The sequence below is a fragment of the Capra hircus genome, chromosome 17 (assembly GCF_001704415.2).
Source record: "Capra hircus breed San Clemente chromosome 17, ASM170441v1, whole genome shotgun sequence".
NCBI lineage: Eukaryota > Metazoa > Chordata > Mammalia > Artiodactyla > Bovidae > Capra > Capra hircus.
Genome location: NC_030824.1, coordinates 36,225,324 through 36,241,607, shown reverse-complemented (window position 1 = coordinate 36,241,607; position 16,284 = coordinate 36,225,324). Strand labels below are relative to the sequence as shown.

Sequence of the window (16,284 nt, the reverse complement as noted above, 5' to 3'; positions counted from 1 at the left end):
AAATGCTGTGTATTCTCCCCTCAGAAACAACACCTTGATATAGTATTTTATATATATTTTCAAGGGATTATAGAAAACCTGGAGCTTGTTCATGGACTGTCCACGTTAAAATACCCAACCTGGATGGAAGAGGTACTGTATCTCTTTGAGTGAGGCTGAATTATAAAGAACCACATACATTAACTGTCAGCCATGGTGAGCATTAGGCTTCTTCCAGAAAACAGAGGTACCTAGTAGGAACACCCTCTCACTGTTGGAGGTGAGGGCATGGGCAAGGCCAAGAGTCTCCAGAATCCTATACACAAAAGCTCTATAGTTCAACATCATTCAGTTCAGTCACTCAGTCGTGTCCGACTCTTTGAGACCCCATGAATTGCAGCACGCCAGGCCTCCCTGTCCATCACCAACTCCCGGAGTTCACTAAGACTCACGTCCATCAAGTCCATGATGCCATCCAGCCATCTCATCCTCTGTCGTCCCCTTCTCCTCCTGCCCCCAATCCCTCCCAACATCAAAGTCTTTTCCAGTGAGTCAACTCTTCTCATGAGGTGGCCAAAGTACTGGAGCTTCAGCTTTAGCATCATTCCTTCCAAAGAAATCCCAGGGCTGATCTCTTTCAGAATGGACTGGTTGGATCTCCTTGCAGTCCAAGGGACTCTCAAGAGTCTTCTCCAACACCACAGTTCAAAAGCATCAATTCTTTGGCGCTCAGCCTTCTTCACAGTCCAACTCTCACATCCACACATGACTACTGGAAAAACCATAGCCTTGACTAGACGGACCTTAGATGGCAAAGTAATGTCTGCTTCTGAATATACTGTCTAGGTTGGTCATCACTTTTCTTCCAAGGAGTAAGCGTCTTTTAATTTCATGGCTGCAGTCACCATCTGCAGTGATTTTGGAGCCCAAAAAATAAAGTCTGACACTGGTTCTACTGTTTCCCCATCTATTTCAACATCATTAAGTATAGCCAAAAATAACTTAAGTCTGGAAAATATTCAACAGAGGTGTAACCAAACAGGTATCTCAACTGGTGTTTTTTTTCCTAATCTCATTAAAACACTTGAAGACTATCTACTTCTGGAGTAACGTAGCTTCCTGCAATGCTTTTCAAGAAAAATTCGTTGAGCTGCAAAACATAATGTAAATCACTAAAAATTCTCCCGCTGTACGAGGATGTGAGTGATAGTGCCAATAGCTGGGTGGAGGGTCTGGCAAAAAGCTTTGAATTAAAATGAGAATCTAAAGCTTCACTTCAGAGTGGTAATTAGAAAACAGACTCAGCTGTCTATTAAGAATACTTTCAGATCATGATAATAAATCCATATCACCAATTTTATTTATCTTTAATTCTTTACCTTTTGGAGGGAGAGCATACTTCCAGTTCATTAACGGTGATACAGTCCTTGGGTCCTGGCCTTACAAGCCCAAATATGAAAAAACTCTACTCTCCCAAAGAAAATGTACCTTTGCAGAAGGTGGTTATGAGAAATTGGTCAGATATTCCACCAAAATAGCATGTGAAGCCTACGTATACTGCCGCTCTCCCACTATACGACCCTATTTCCTGTTTCCTATGTTATCTTCCTTTCTCAGTATTCTCAAGTCTCTCGGACTTTTTTCAAGTACCTACATCAGGCTTACTAGCTATCTAGAGTTTCCAGGAAATACCTGTATCCCACTTTCTGATATATAAGACAATCACTCATCTGCTGGTAACTTCCTATTCTCTGTAATTCTCATAGACTTTCAACGGTGCCCACATCTGTAAGCAATGTGTGAACCAGGGGACTAAACTGTTCTGAGTCCATAAAGTTTTTCTAAAGAGAGGGATAACAAGATCAGAGCTGCTCTCTGGAAAGATACTCTGCCAAGGAACAATATCCAGTTGACGCACTGGTGTTGTGGGCTGAACTGTACCCACACCCCAAATTCATACACTGAAGCCCGAAGCCCCAGTACCTCAGAAAATGACTATTTGGAGATGGGGCCTCTAAAGAGGGATTAAGTTAAAATGGGGCTGTTATAGAGTGGGCCCTAACCAAATCTGGACGGTGTCCTTACAACAAGAAGAGATCGGGATGTGTGCACAGAGAGGTGATCATGTGTAAGGTGGCTGCTGCAAGTCCCGAAGAGGCCTCAGAAAGACCAGACGTGCAGACAGCTGTATCTTGGACTTCTAGTCTACAGAACTATGAGAAAATCAATTTCCGTTGTTTGAGCCACTCAGTCCATGGTATTCTGTTATGGCAGCCCCAGCAAACTGATTCAGATGGGATCAGGTAGAAGGCAGCTGCACCAGTCAGGGACTGAAGGAGAGCACCTGTGGCAACAATGCAGAGACCCCAGAGGGCGTGAGGGATGCAGCCGGACTGAGAGACCCCGGAGGGCGTGAGAGACTCCGGAGGGCGTGAGGGACACAGCCGGACTGAGACCACAGAGCCTGAGACAGGGATGTGAAGACGGGGGAGATGAAGAGTAGAAATGTACTCTGCGAGATGGGCTGGTTGGCAAGAAATTTACAAAGTTAAATATATATTTTAAAATACAGGGGGTCAAGAAAGGGGGACAAGTGATTTCAAGGAAAGAGGAGTTTCATTATAAACACATGTCTAGATGTGTCTGGCTAAGTGCTTTCTTTGTATCTCTTTGTCTACCTTGGTCTTTATTTTCTCAATCAGACACTCAAACAATTGTTGACTGACAATCTCACTTGGGGAAGAAGATTAACATAAAATAGGCCCAGGTCCATCTGCTTTTTTTTTCTTTTACTTTTTTTTTTTTCCATCTTACACTATGTCCTTAAATAGTAAGCCTATCTCAAATTTCCTTGAAAGGGCCTAACTAACTTTTTAAACATCCTTTTAATCATTCTCTTTGTATTTTCTGCATGCCTTAGCTTATTCTGCATCTTTACAGACTCTATCTTTGAGGTTTATCCCATTCTTATATAGTATTTATCCTTAATTATGTCCTACTCTTTTAATTTTTATGCCATTTAAAAATCTTTGAGTTCTTTAGAAAGCAATCCCTAAAATATTAAAGAATTGTTTCATATTAATTCAGGACAAATATTTTCTAAATAAAAAAGGATGCAATAAAGGGGTAGAAGAAAAGATGACAGAGACTAACTTTGCTAAGCACAGTAAAGGCTCTGGGAAGAGTTTAAACTATTTTTAAAAATCACTATTTCTGTTCAAATTTATGCTATACTGTCCATCTCAAATTCTGGCCATGAACTGTATTCTAAACACTAACAAATCTGGAAGACACAATTAATTACTTACAGTCACAAAGAGATCATGGTTTGAAAAGCCAATAGCAAAACCTCTATCCCTATCTGTAAAATGAAAATAATACTTGTTTCATAAGACTATAACAAGATTAAACATACTGTTCATAAAGCTGGCACACAGCATGTTCTCAGGAATTTCATCCATCCATTCAAAAAACATTTAGTAAATAACAAGGTCCCAGGTGAAGTTGTTTGGTGAAGGCCAAACAATGGGCCCTTCCTCTTTAAAGGCGCAGGGACATGGCCAAGTTGCCATGGAACCTGCTTCGGTGTCTGGCTCAGGCTGGACAGATCCCATCAACACGTCATGGTTTTAATACCTTTCTCCCAAAATAATCTGTGCCTTACTTTTCCCACCTTGTAACAACTGAAGGTATTGCTGTAACTATTTTGTAATCCAACACGTTGTATTAAATGTAATATACGTCTTCTTCATATACTACTGTCCTCTACTAAACCAGTTAGAAAAATTAGCTTCCCAATTTTATTTGTATATCCCCATTACTAAATTGTTGAGTTTAATGGATAAATATAAGAATATAAGAAGAGTTCTAAAGTTCTAAAACTCAAGAAACACACTCAAACTAGAATAGTTTACTTTTCATATGATTGTTTTGACAAATACTCTGCCTCAAAGAAAACAAAGAAATAAGGTAAATCAATCTTACATTTAAACATTAAAGGTTAAATCTGACTCAGAGAAAGACTGTCCGTATTTCTAATTCTAATAAGATGAAAAGTAACAAAAGGAGACCAGCCATGCAAAATGCAGCATTATGCTATCCCAGAATCAGAATTTTCAAGAGGAAAGGGACCTTCTTCTCTCAAGTTTCCATACAAGTAGTCACCTCCTCCTCCACACACAAACACACACGCAGTTGTCAAATAAGCCAAAGCTAGAAATAGCTATGAAGATAAAGGTCAAATTACATAAGAGAATTTCTTAAAAGAAACATAACCAATAGGAAAAAATGAAAATATATAAAGACATATAGCAGGTATCAAAATATATGTATTATTACTGTTCATCAAGTGTTATGTTTCAAAAAGTAATTTTTTAAATAGAGGTATTATTTGACTCTGTTACTCTCTTCCATTTCCTATTTATGTTATGACCATCTATAAATCTATGAATTGTTTTCTATTTGCAAAATGATTCAGCTAGAAAGCAGAATGAGACTGGTCATTCAACAGTCTCTCCCACCCACCCTTGCAGACATCACATCACAAAGACTATGACTCACTTTGTCATACAGTTTCTATCCTTTCAAGAGTTTTAAGATTGTTGTGATGAATACTGGCTCATAAATCTGAATATTAGGATGAAATTATTTGTGCCATTTCCTCACAGCCAAAAGGGATATTAACAATGGTACCAGACAGTTCTTAATCCTAATTTATAAAATGATTCACAACTTTTAGAAAGAGAGAAAGAGACAGAGGGAAAGAAAGGGATTTAAGGATTAAATATCTGATTCAAGTATGAACTCTCAGATCTATGGTTTTTAATTAGATCACAGCTAGTTCTGAAATTGGCTAGAAATGTTGACATGTTCTTCATTAGCTGAAAAGAAAAACTTCCACAATAAAAATTAATCCTAACAAAATGATTGTGTTTTAGCTTTATTGCTTCCTTTGAATAATGTGAAAGGTGGCCACAGAAGGAACCACAGTGATGCTACGTTCAACTTATCTGCTCTGCACACTTCATGCTGAAGTGTATATGCTTATTTATCTAAAGTTCTAGCTCGTTCAACAATACACATCGAACCTCTTCATGGGCCTCAGCGCGGTCATTCATTTGAGTCGAGGGAATTGTGGAGTGCCCTCAGAGTAGAAAAGAGAGCCAAGGACTACTGCGTAATGCTTAAATTGTTCAAAATCCTTGCCACCTAGAAAGTTCCAGTAAAACTGAGGGACAGGAGGTTAAAACACATCAAGCTATTAGAGAAAATTTTTAGACAGCATGCAGGAGAGGACAGATGGGTACAGGGCCATGTGAAAGCCATAGGGTCTGACGCAAAGCCTAGGACTGGGGTCAGGAAAGAGGACTTAAGTGCACTTCAGCTCAGGGAAACGGCCTGATTCAAGGCTAAGAGGAGAAGAAGGATGTCAGAAGGCCGTCAGAAGACTTGGCTCATTTGTTGGGTACACACTGAACTTAACACACATTCTTTGAGTGGACAGAGCTCACAGTCCCAGTGCAGGAGACAGACATGTAAACAATTAATTACAAGAAAAACTGTTAAGTCTACAATACATCCCAACTACTATGGGGAAAGAAAGCACAGACAGAAACAATTAAGTCTCCCTGGGAAGGTAGGGGAAAGTTTCACAAAGGAAAAGACCACTGAGCTGGCTCGTAAAAGATCTTTTCAGGGAAAAGTTTGAGTGGAAGCAGGGTGTGAGAGAATTGGTATGATAAAGAAGGATTTTCCAACAACAAGGATCACAAGTGGAAAACCCAACTGTAATAGTGATGGTTGTGCCAGATCGGAGACAATCACGAAGGCAGGGAGCACTGGCAGCATCAGGGGAGTGTGGATAGTAAACAGCTGAAGTAACACTGAGAAGGTAGGTCATATTTCAGAGGGAAAGTCAGGAGGGTCTGTTCATAGGTAAGAAAAGGACAGAGGAAACCAAGAGACAGGGCGAAGAAAAGTCACTGAGGCAGGGATGAATCCCAGGTGTTTAGTTTTGGAGACTAGAAGAAGAATTTCATTTCAGGCAGAAATTCAGTAGGAAGGGTGCCAGGTGGAGAAAATGATGCTATGTTCTGTTTTCTGCGGGATGAACTGAGGCTGTGGCAGTACATCCGTCCTTTAGGCAGCAGGATCACGATACTAACACAGAGACAGAAAATCAGAGAGATTTGAAATGATCTGTGCTGAAGGATCACAAGTATTCAGAAGGATGGAAAGAGAGGCAGAAACAGAGCCTTGGGGGATATAACAGCAAAAGACCGAAGATAGGAGGGACCAGAGGAAAAGACGGTTGGAAGGGTGAGAGGAAACCGGGTTAATGTGCCAAGGAATTCTGGTGAAGACAGAGGCAGACAATGGCGTCAAGTGTCAGAAGGAGGGTGACAAACTGGATAAGTCCGTGTGATTGAACTGGAAGACTGCCGGGGCCCAGAACGATATAAGTAGAATACCAGAAGCACAATCCAGAGTTAGAAAGAGAAAAGGAGATGAAGTAGAAGAGAGTACGGGATTCTAGGATACTGGTCACAGAAGAATGAGAGGACAATGCCCAGCATACCTGAGGAATTTTACATCACACAGTACATGGTAAATATCTTAGACGCTTTTTAAAGAAAACAATTCATAATGAGAGCTTTAAACTAATTATCCTGAGCAATGATTCATCTTTTTATAGACTACACCAAAAATGCTAATAGCCAGCTTTTTAATATTTCAATATAATTACATTTTTCCAAATATAATTTTGTCACATATAACTATCTTCATTAAAAGGCTGACTAAGTGCCTAATTGTATATGTTACTATACCAAGAGAACTGTAAACCTTGACCAGGCTTTGAATAGCATGTGTCCCATGAGTAGTTATCCACATAGAATGTTTTCATCAGCAGCTCACTTTTAGTGAGAATTCCCAGAGTAAAAGGTACAAGTCTTTTATGATGTTTATTTATATGGAGAAGTCATGGTCCCTACCTTAAGATGCCAAATTTTCTCAAAGTGCATAAATCATGAACACAGAAAATAACCCACTCACAGAATGTAGCCAGATCATTACTACGCTACAAAAATTTCCTTTAAAAAGCAAAACAAAACAAACAGGAAAAAAACAAACAAAAAAAACCTTCCCTCCCCACCCTCTGCAATATCCTAAAAAAATCTGTGAACTTTACACTTTAGAATTTTATAGGATAATTTAATTTAGAGGGTAACCTCATTTGAGGAAGTAAGTAGCCCTTTGAAAATACAAATGCCCGCGACTTCTCTGGTTTTCCAGTGACTAAGCCTCTGCACTCCCAACAGAGGGGCCTGGGTTCGATCCTGTTCAGGGAACTAGACCCCACTTGTGGCAACTAAGAGTTCACATGCAGCAACTAAGATCCAGAGCAGCCAAATAAATAATTTTTTAAAAGAAAATCCAAATGCAAACACACATACACATTACTGATTACTGTAAATGAATGAGTAAGTATTAAGGATATACCAGTCAACTCAAAAGTCACCCTATGCAGGAAGAGTGACAGGGAACAACTGGGAGGAGACATAAATTAAAAACTGAGTATCGGCTATCTGTTGCCTCTAGGCCCTCCAAATTTCTTCAAACTAAAAATATCCCACAGGAATTTAGAATGGGACTAATCCAGTTTCTAAGAACTATGTGGTATATGGCTCAATGGGTGAGGTTTCCTGGGAGTTGCCATTTTTCCTTTATTCCCTGCCTAAATTCCTATGGCCATAAATAACCTAGCTTAGAGAGAGAAAGCAATAGCTACCCCCTAACAATGGATGCCGGAGAAGGCAACGGCACCCCACTCCAGTACTCTTGCCTGGAAAATCCCATGGATAGGAGCCTGGTAGGCTGCAGTCCATGGGGTCTCGAACAGTCGGACACGACTGAGTGACTTCACTTTCACTTTTCACTTTCATGCATTGGAGAAGGAAATGGCAACCCACTCCAGTGTTCTTGCCTGAAGAATCCCCAGGGACGGGGGAGCCTGGTGGGCTGCCGTCTATGGGGTCACACAGAGTCCGACACGACTGAAGCGACTTAGCAGCAGCAGCAGCAGCAGTGGATGCAGTAAGGGAACACTGAAAATCCTGGTGCCACAACTGCATTTACCATTGCTGTGGTGGTGGCAGTTTAGTCACTAAGCCATGTCGCACTCTTGCAACCCCATGCACTGTAACCCACCAGGCTCCTCTGCCCACGGGATTCTCCAAGCAAGAATACTGCAGTAGGTAGTCATTCCTTCTCCAAAGGATCTTCCCGATCCAGGGGTAAAACCCAGGTCTCTTGCACTGCAGGCAGATTCTTTACCCCCCCGAGCCACCAGTGACACAATGAAAATTCCACAATGATAATTGTTACTTGAATTATTTTGTCAACAGCCAAACGCTTGACAACATACAAGTTAAGCATAAGACCAGATCCCTGGTTTCAGAGTGCAGAAAATGACAAGCTGAAAAACAAAATAGAACCAAGAATACTTGTTTGGAGAGGATACGGTAATGAGGTTAAGGTTCAAGTCCAAATGTGCTGACTTGTCTTGTTCCAATTCCCAGTAATAGAGTGGTTACCCCAGGCCAGTCTCTCACAGATGTTTGTTACAAGACAAAGGAGCCCAAGCAGGGGGTTTTGAAAAACAAGTAAAGGCACTGGCATGTGAGTAGTTACCTCCCTGTTCCCCAGGCATCTTTTGGCCAGAAAATAACAATTCTAATAATGCGAGACCTTACACTGCCTTTTTTCAATACTGCTGATGGCAATTTCTGAGAATCAATATGTAGATGAACAGTCAATTTTATAATTATAATGTATTGAGGATGACTCTCGTTTCGTCTATAACGTTTTTTCAAATTACACCTAAAAATCTCAGCTATCCATTTAAAACATCATAAATCTGAACATAATACTCAGAATCCACTTCTCATACCTGTGTCAAAATCTAATTATGGAATGGCCACTTTATAAACACAAAGAAAGCCCTCAGGGCATGTCACAGGATATTGCCAGTTCTAGGCTGAAGTCACTTGGCACCAAACTCATTTTAAAAGGCTCCTAAGGTGTGGTAATATCCATGACTCATGAATTGTCCTTTCATTGCTGAACCAATTACACGATTTCCACAATTAAATGAGCTATTGGGTTCTTACTTCATTTGTTTACTGCACACAAATGGCATTAGAGTAAACAGTATGCTTATTAAAGTAAATTGGTGGGATCCACTTGCCAGATATTACCCAAAAAAGTGTATGTGTGTGGAGGAGGGAGAATCTGGTGTCATCAATCAAAAGTTCCACTGACATAAAGGAAGAGAAGAAAAGGTGGCTTTCTTCGTTACTCCAGGGGTACAACCAGAGGCAACCTGTGAACTCATAATAACTCCCCAGAGCAACTGACTATGTCAATATTTTGAAGTGGAAGAAGCCTAAAAAGCCAGAACGGCAGGGATAGTCCACAAGGGGGCAGGTGGGCAAGAATCGGCAGGTAAACTCAGGCAATCAGTTCCGCCTTTGGACCTCAATCTCCTCTTCTACAAAATGAGGCTGGTGAACAGTTCGTTTTTAATGACGGGGCTCCATGGAATATGTGCGGTGGCACAGAGGGTGGGAGTCAGACAGGATCCCAGCCTTGCTCCACTTGGGGGTGGGCACGTCCCTCAGCCTCTTCAAGGCTCAGTGTCTTCTGGAGGCCAGAAGCCGGAGGAGTGTGGCAAGCAGGCGGTCCCAGGAGAAGACCCAAAGGTGGCTCCAGCACTTCTAACTACCTTCATTTTTTCCAAAATAAAAGCATCTGGAATAAATTTAATGCTAAAATGTACACAAGCAGTACACTTTGCCCTTACTATACTCCACCGCATGTTGAACGTGCGGCCTGGGATAAAATGTGCTCTCTTCTGAATGTTTTCACATGGTTCAGTACTTCAGAGCATATATTTCCGTTACACATCCCCATGGGCAAGTGGAAGGGGCCTGGCAAAACAACCGGGACACCAAAGGGAAGGTGGATGTGCGGCACCCATACTGGCCCTGTCTTTCTTTTCATCTTGCTTTTATCAACACACTCGTGTCAAATACAGGTTATTTCAGGATTGTGAGAAAAGTGCAGGAAAGTGGGCCTTTTGATGTGAAAACAATTCAAGAGAGAACCTGGGGAGAAACACAGGTGATCTCCAGCAAAACTGGGAAGCTGGAAACGCTGGCGGTGTCATTGGCCCGCGCTTCCTGCAGCTGTCCGCCTGGCCCCACACCACCCTGCCCTGTGTCCCTTCAGAACCTAACCATGTCCCCTGCCCCTGACCAGCGCCCCACATTCATGCCACCGACTTCACAGCCTCCCCTCTCAACTGCAGTCCTGCTGGTCAGCTTTGGGGGAAGAAATCGTGCACACACAATTTAATTCACATGAAATGTTAAACCCAGGTAACTGCTCCACTCGTCCTTCCAGAGGCACCCTCCGCCCCGTATCCATGAGGACCCAGGTCCAGGGTTTCCCGCAGGCTCCAGCACCCACCGAGGCTCAAGTCCCTCATAGAAATGGTGTAGGGCTGTCAGCCGTCGTCACCACAGATGGAGACTGTGGATTCTGAGAACACACTGCGTTTGCATTTTAGAAACATCTGGACAGAGAGTTATGCCAAAGGAATAAATCTCCAGTGATGGATTTTGGGTGTATGGACAAACCAGTTTGAGGGAGGGGGCCTTGGGTTTTCCAATGTTTCAAATATGTCTAGATATCTGAACCTTAATTCGGTGGGAAGCTGTAGCAAGCATTAACCGCTTTTATTTCTCCACGTTTGCTGATCAGTTTTGCTCCTTTAGGGGAATGGAGGGGATATGGTTAAGAGGATACTGGTATGGCATTGTTTCTCCTATATATTTCCTAACAGTCTCCTCCTGGTTTTGTCAACTATTAGTACACCTTTGATATGTCAGGGAAAAAACAAAACACTGTCCTTAATTAAACATATTGTCCAGGTTGGCCTATACAAAAGTCATTTAAATTGATCATTTTCAGGTTTATATTCTTGTCAGTCTATCACCTGGTACAAGGTGATTGTTAAAAATCAGTACTCATAAAAAAAAAATCAGTACTCATCACTCTGGATGAGTACTCTACTCTCTACCTTTGAAGGTCTTTAGCTACTTATCAGGTTGGCAGGGTTTCTCAGCCTTAATACTATTAAAGTTTATGGTCAGAACATTTTTTATTTTTTTGCTGAGCGATTAGGGAGGTATCCTGTGCACTGTAACATCCCTGGCCTCTACTTAGCAAATGACAGTAGCATCCTTCCAGGCATGACAAGTAGAAACATCTCCAGGCATTGCCAAATGTCCCCTGGAGAGTATCAATCCTATTTCAGACCATTAAGTTAAAATAAGAATACAATAAAATAAGTTAAAATAAGAATACAGTAATGATGGCCCAGCCCAAAACTGGGAATAAAAAGTTAAGTCAAGTTGCTCAGTTGTATCCGACTCTTTGCAACCCTGTGGACTGTAGCCTACCAGGCTCCTCCGTCCATGGGATTCTCCAGGCAATAGTACTGGAGTGGGTTGCCATTTCCTTCTGCAGGAGATCTTCCCGACCCAGGGACCGAACCCGGGTCTCCCGCATTGGAGGCAGACACTTTAACCTTTGAGGGTGGGAATGTAATATGCAATTCAGAATTATCCTTACTAACTCCCATACATGCCTGCATGCTCAGTCACTCAGTCATGTCTGATTTCCTGCCACCCCGTGGACTGTGCCTGCCAGGCTCCTCCGCTCATGGGATTTCCTAGACGAGAATACTGGAGTTGGTTGCCGTTCCCTTTTCCAGGAGATCTACCCAACCCAGGGATCGAACCAGTATCTCCTGCATCTCCTGTATTGGCAGGCGGGTTCCTTACCACTGCGCCACCTGGAAAGCCCAGCCCCTATCCAGTTTTGTTTTAAAGGAAATAGGGCATTAAGAGCGTCAAAGAAAATACCTGCAACTCATAAAATGTCTGGAAGAAAATGTACTAAAGGAAGCCCCGATATAAACCTAATCTGGGGGAAGAGTTCTGTCTTCTCGTCAAAGAACATACTACTTTTTGTGCTACTAGAAAAGAGCGAAACTAACTGGGACATATGTGCACCTCGCCCAGGCAGACTAGCACAGAATAAACCCCACACAGAAAGATAATTTTGTGAAACCTAAATAGTTACCAAAACAGAGAAAGAGCACTAACCAATATACTGGGCTACAAGCATCTTTTCAGTTTTACTGGATAATGTAAGTGGTCGAGAAAATTGTTTAATTATGGCAGGCCTGAAAAAAGTTACAGACCTGAATCCTTTGCTTGTTGCTATTTTGAAATCAATAAAGACAAATTCTTATGAAGGGATATTTCCTATTACTGAATTTGTCAGCTAGGTTTGGCTGCAGAGTTGTCTCCTCTTCCTAACTCTCAGCCCAGAGTGACAGCTTGCAAAGTTCCTTCCGTGTCCAACTCTTTGGGACCCTAGGGACGGTAGCCCACTAGGTTCCTCTGTCCATGGGGAGTCTCCAGGCAAGAATGCTAGAGTGGGGTGCCATTTCCTTCTCCAGGGGAACTTCCCAACACAGGGATCCAACCCACACCTCTTACATCCCCAGCACTGGCAGGTGGGTTCTCCACCAGTATCACCTGGAAAGCCCCAAAGGATGCAGTATTAGCATCACAAGGTAAAGAAGGCCTCTTGTGGGTCTTGGGGGTAAAAAACAGAGGATCAAGTTTTCCACCTGAAAACCATTAAGGAAGGACTAGCAGAACAAACAGCTTTCAAAACATGTTTTACCTGCACTTACAGGATGACAGTTAAAAAATACCTGATCTCTTTCTCTCACTTCAAACTCATCTATTTTTATCAGCCTATTTTATACCTCTTTCCTTCCTCTTTCTCTAGACCAGCGGGTTCTCAAACTGTGCTCCCAGGTCAGCATCACCTGGGAACTAGTCAGAAATGCAAATGAGGCCCCACTCCAGACCTAAGCGATCTGAAACTCTGGGAGATGGTTCAGCCATGAATCACACAACAAACACACTTTGCAGGTGATTCTTATGCACTCTTAGTTTGACAACTAACGCCTCAGACCAATCTTATTTCTATTACCACAGATATATTATTATTATTACAGAAAATGCAACTGTAGACTAGTAAATTGAGTCCTCTGCGCACTTCAAACTCCTATTTGATCCTCAAACCTGATGCAAAGTATCTTTCCAACAAGGATCTTTTAATTGGGCTGCGGTCCCTCCTGGCTTTGCCCCGAAGACAACGGGCATCCCATAGAAGCGGTCGGAACTTCAGGCTCGGGGCGCGGGCGGCACCTCGCTGGGCCGCTCACCTCTGCTCAGCCGCCGGGCACCCCCGACGCGACAGGTTGTCTGCGCCCAGGGAGCCGCCCGCAAAGCCCGGGCACCGGGACTCGGGGCCCAGGGGACTGGGTTAGCTGAGCAGCCGGCACACTCCAAAGCCTGGAGGAGCGTCTACCGCCACCGCAGCTCGGGGCAGGAGGGGGCGAGTGGTGAGCCCGAAACCGCCGAGGGCCGAGCCGAGAGAAACCACAAGTCCCACTGGGGTCACAGTGAAGAGGAAGAAGGAGCGCGGAGGCTGGAAGGCAGGGGCGGGGGAGAGAACCGCAGGGGATGAAGACGGCACCGGCGAGGAAGACCTGGGGAGCACTCACTGTGAGGGTCGCTCTTCTCGCGGACCCCGTCCACTCGGCCGTCGGGGTGGATGCGCAGGAAGAAGCCCCCGTTCTTGCAGTACAGCCGCTTGGGGTCCTTGAAGTGGCCGGGCGGGAAAGCGCCGCTGCCGCCGTCCTCCGGCAGGGCTGGCAGCGTGGTGATGCTCCCGGCGGCCATGGCCCCACCAAGGCCCTGGCGGGGTCCCCGAGCCCCTGGAGCCGCGCGGGGAGCCGCCGCGCCCCGGCCCCGGCCTCCGACGCGCTCCGGGGCGCGGCCCCGGCCCCGGCCCCCCAGCCTCCCTCCCCGCGGCACGCGGCCGCGCCCGCGAGCCCCCAGCCTCGAGCTGTTCGGCCGCTTCCCTCTCCGCCTGTCCTAGAGCGCGGGGTGCCCGGCGGTCCGGGATCGGGGGGTGAGGGCTGGATGCCTCTGCGGCCGCCGCTCTCGGGAGGGCCGCCTCCCTAAGCCGCAGCACCCGGGATCCGCTCGCCACCGCGGGCACCGCGTCCGCCGGTCTGCTACCCGCCGGGCCGCGGCGTCACATCTAATACGTCTCCACCCCCGACGCCCACGACCCCCCACGCCCCCCGCCCGCCTCCCTTCCGGCGCACCGCCCCCTACTCGCTCCGGGTTTTCTGGGGCGGGTGTCTGGGTCGGGCGCTCGGGCCTCAGGACGCAAGCGCGCGACATCCGTGCCCCGGGAGCCCGAGGGGGAGAGCCAGGGCCGGGGGAGGTGCGGGGACGCGGCGGGAGGCTCTGGCCCAGGCCTCCGCCGCTCTAGGGGCTCAGCCCCGCCGGTTCCCCAGAAGTCGCCCCAGCCCAGCTCCGCGCAGCCCAAACCACGTTTCGACTTTCTCCACATTGCGGAGCTTTCGCTGAGCAACCAGCCGTGACTCAACTTTTCAAAGTTTAAATGCAATTTTCTCCCCTAGTCTTTTTCTCTGCCAGCGTCTCAAAGCGTAGGAACTATTTCCACCCCGAAGAAGTGGAGGAATTGGAAGTCAGGGAGGATTGTGTGTCAGAATAGGTTTTGAACGTCTTAATTACCCAAAGACGAGGGGCACACAAACTGTTAACAGGGAAGGCGGAGGCTGAAGTATTTTACTAACAGGAGGGGAGAGAGAGGCCAGAGAAGGGGTTGAGTTGCAGAGAGGAAAAGGTTTTTCTCTGACTAACCTGATAGTCAACGTGCAAAGATGAAAATAGCCCTCAAATCCTTATCGCGACTGCAGCATGTTAATGTCTTGTTCTAGCTAAACTGTTAGGCACTTCTTGGAGGAAGGGTAGTTTATTGAAAATCCCAAACTACAAAATTGAGGTTAATTACACTTTATTTTTCAGTGGAATATAACAGGCACTACAGATTAGCAAAATACTCATCTTTAGAACTTCATATGCTACTGTGTGCAAAGCATTCCAGTAAGTGCAGTGGGAGATGCCCGATCAAACGGGGTCTTTGGCACAGTGAAGATGATACAAGGGGACCAAGAGCAACACAAATACTGTTAACAGTAGAACACATCAAGGCCATAGAAAAGTAAAAAGTTTCAGGAGATATCAGACAAGGAGTAATGCAGCTTGAGGATAGGCAGGAGTAAGGGAAAGCTTCTTGGAAGAAGTGAGAATACAGAAGTTCCTCTATTTAAGGACTTGTTTGCTTTCAAAAGATTATCCATGGGTGCATTTGTTCATAAGGCTCTGAGATGGGTTTAACTCTAGACACATTTCTAGGATGTTAAATAGGAGTACGATTCTTTGGAGCTTTAAGAACCACGGAATACTCTTCTCTGGGCTGATGGATGTTCTCGGACATCTCTCTCCAAAATGGACAGGTTTTAGCTGTATTTAAAATCTCTTAAGACAAACAGCTCCCTTGCAGATATCTCTGTGGGAATCCTCAGGGATGCTTAAAGTTACTGCAGCATGAATTGAGGTGCCATTTACTTTGAAATCAAGTTAGACTTGAACAAGCTTTGAAATCCATGCACAGAAACCTGAGTATTCGAAGAACACAGGGATAAAAGCTAAGTCAAACCATTTATTTCACAGTAGTATCCAGAAATTTGGGGAAGAGTTACAAGCAGTTAAGTAATGCGTATGCTTGGAGAAAGCAATAGCAACCCACTCCAGTACTCTTACCTAGAGAATCCCATGGACGGAGGAGCCTGGGTAGGCTGCAGTCCATGGGGTCTCGAACAGTCGGACATGACTGAGTGACTTCACTTTCACTTTTCGCTTTCATGCATTGGAGAAGGAAATGGCAACCCACTCCAGTGTTCTTGCCTGGAGAATCCCAGGGACAGGGGAGCCTGGTGGGCTGCCATCTACAGGGTCACACAGAGTCCGACACGACTGAAGCGACTTAGCAGCAGCAACAGCAGTGTGTATGCTAATGGACCACAGGTCCTGTGGAACTTCATCCCATGTACAATAACCTCTTGTTTCCTAGATCCTTGCAAAACCAGGAGAGCCGATACCACTGGAAATGGATAAGCCAGCTCAGGGAATCTAGGTCTCTAAGTCAAATAGCATTAATTCCAAGAAGACATCCTTAAGAAAGTTGTCTTATGTTCCTAACCAGACTCTTCTCAAC

At 44.7% G+C, this 16,284-nt stretch overlaps 1 protein-coding gene across 1 annotated transcript in view; it reads right to left on the bottom strand.

Moving 5' to 3' along the window:
* The window catches only part of FGF2 (fibroblast growth factor 2), a 51,085-nt gene extending 36,532 nt beyond the window's left edge, over positions 1-14,553 (bottom strand). The window contains 3 exon segments of the mRNA XM_018061205.1: positions 13,694-14,135; positions 14,138-14,308; positions 14,359-14,553. Of these exon segments, the coding sequence (XP_017916694.1) occupies positions 13,694-14,135; positions 14,138-14,308; positions 14,359-14,553 (808 nt within the window).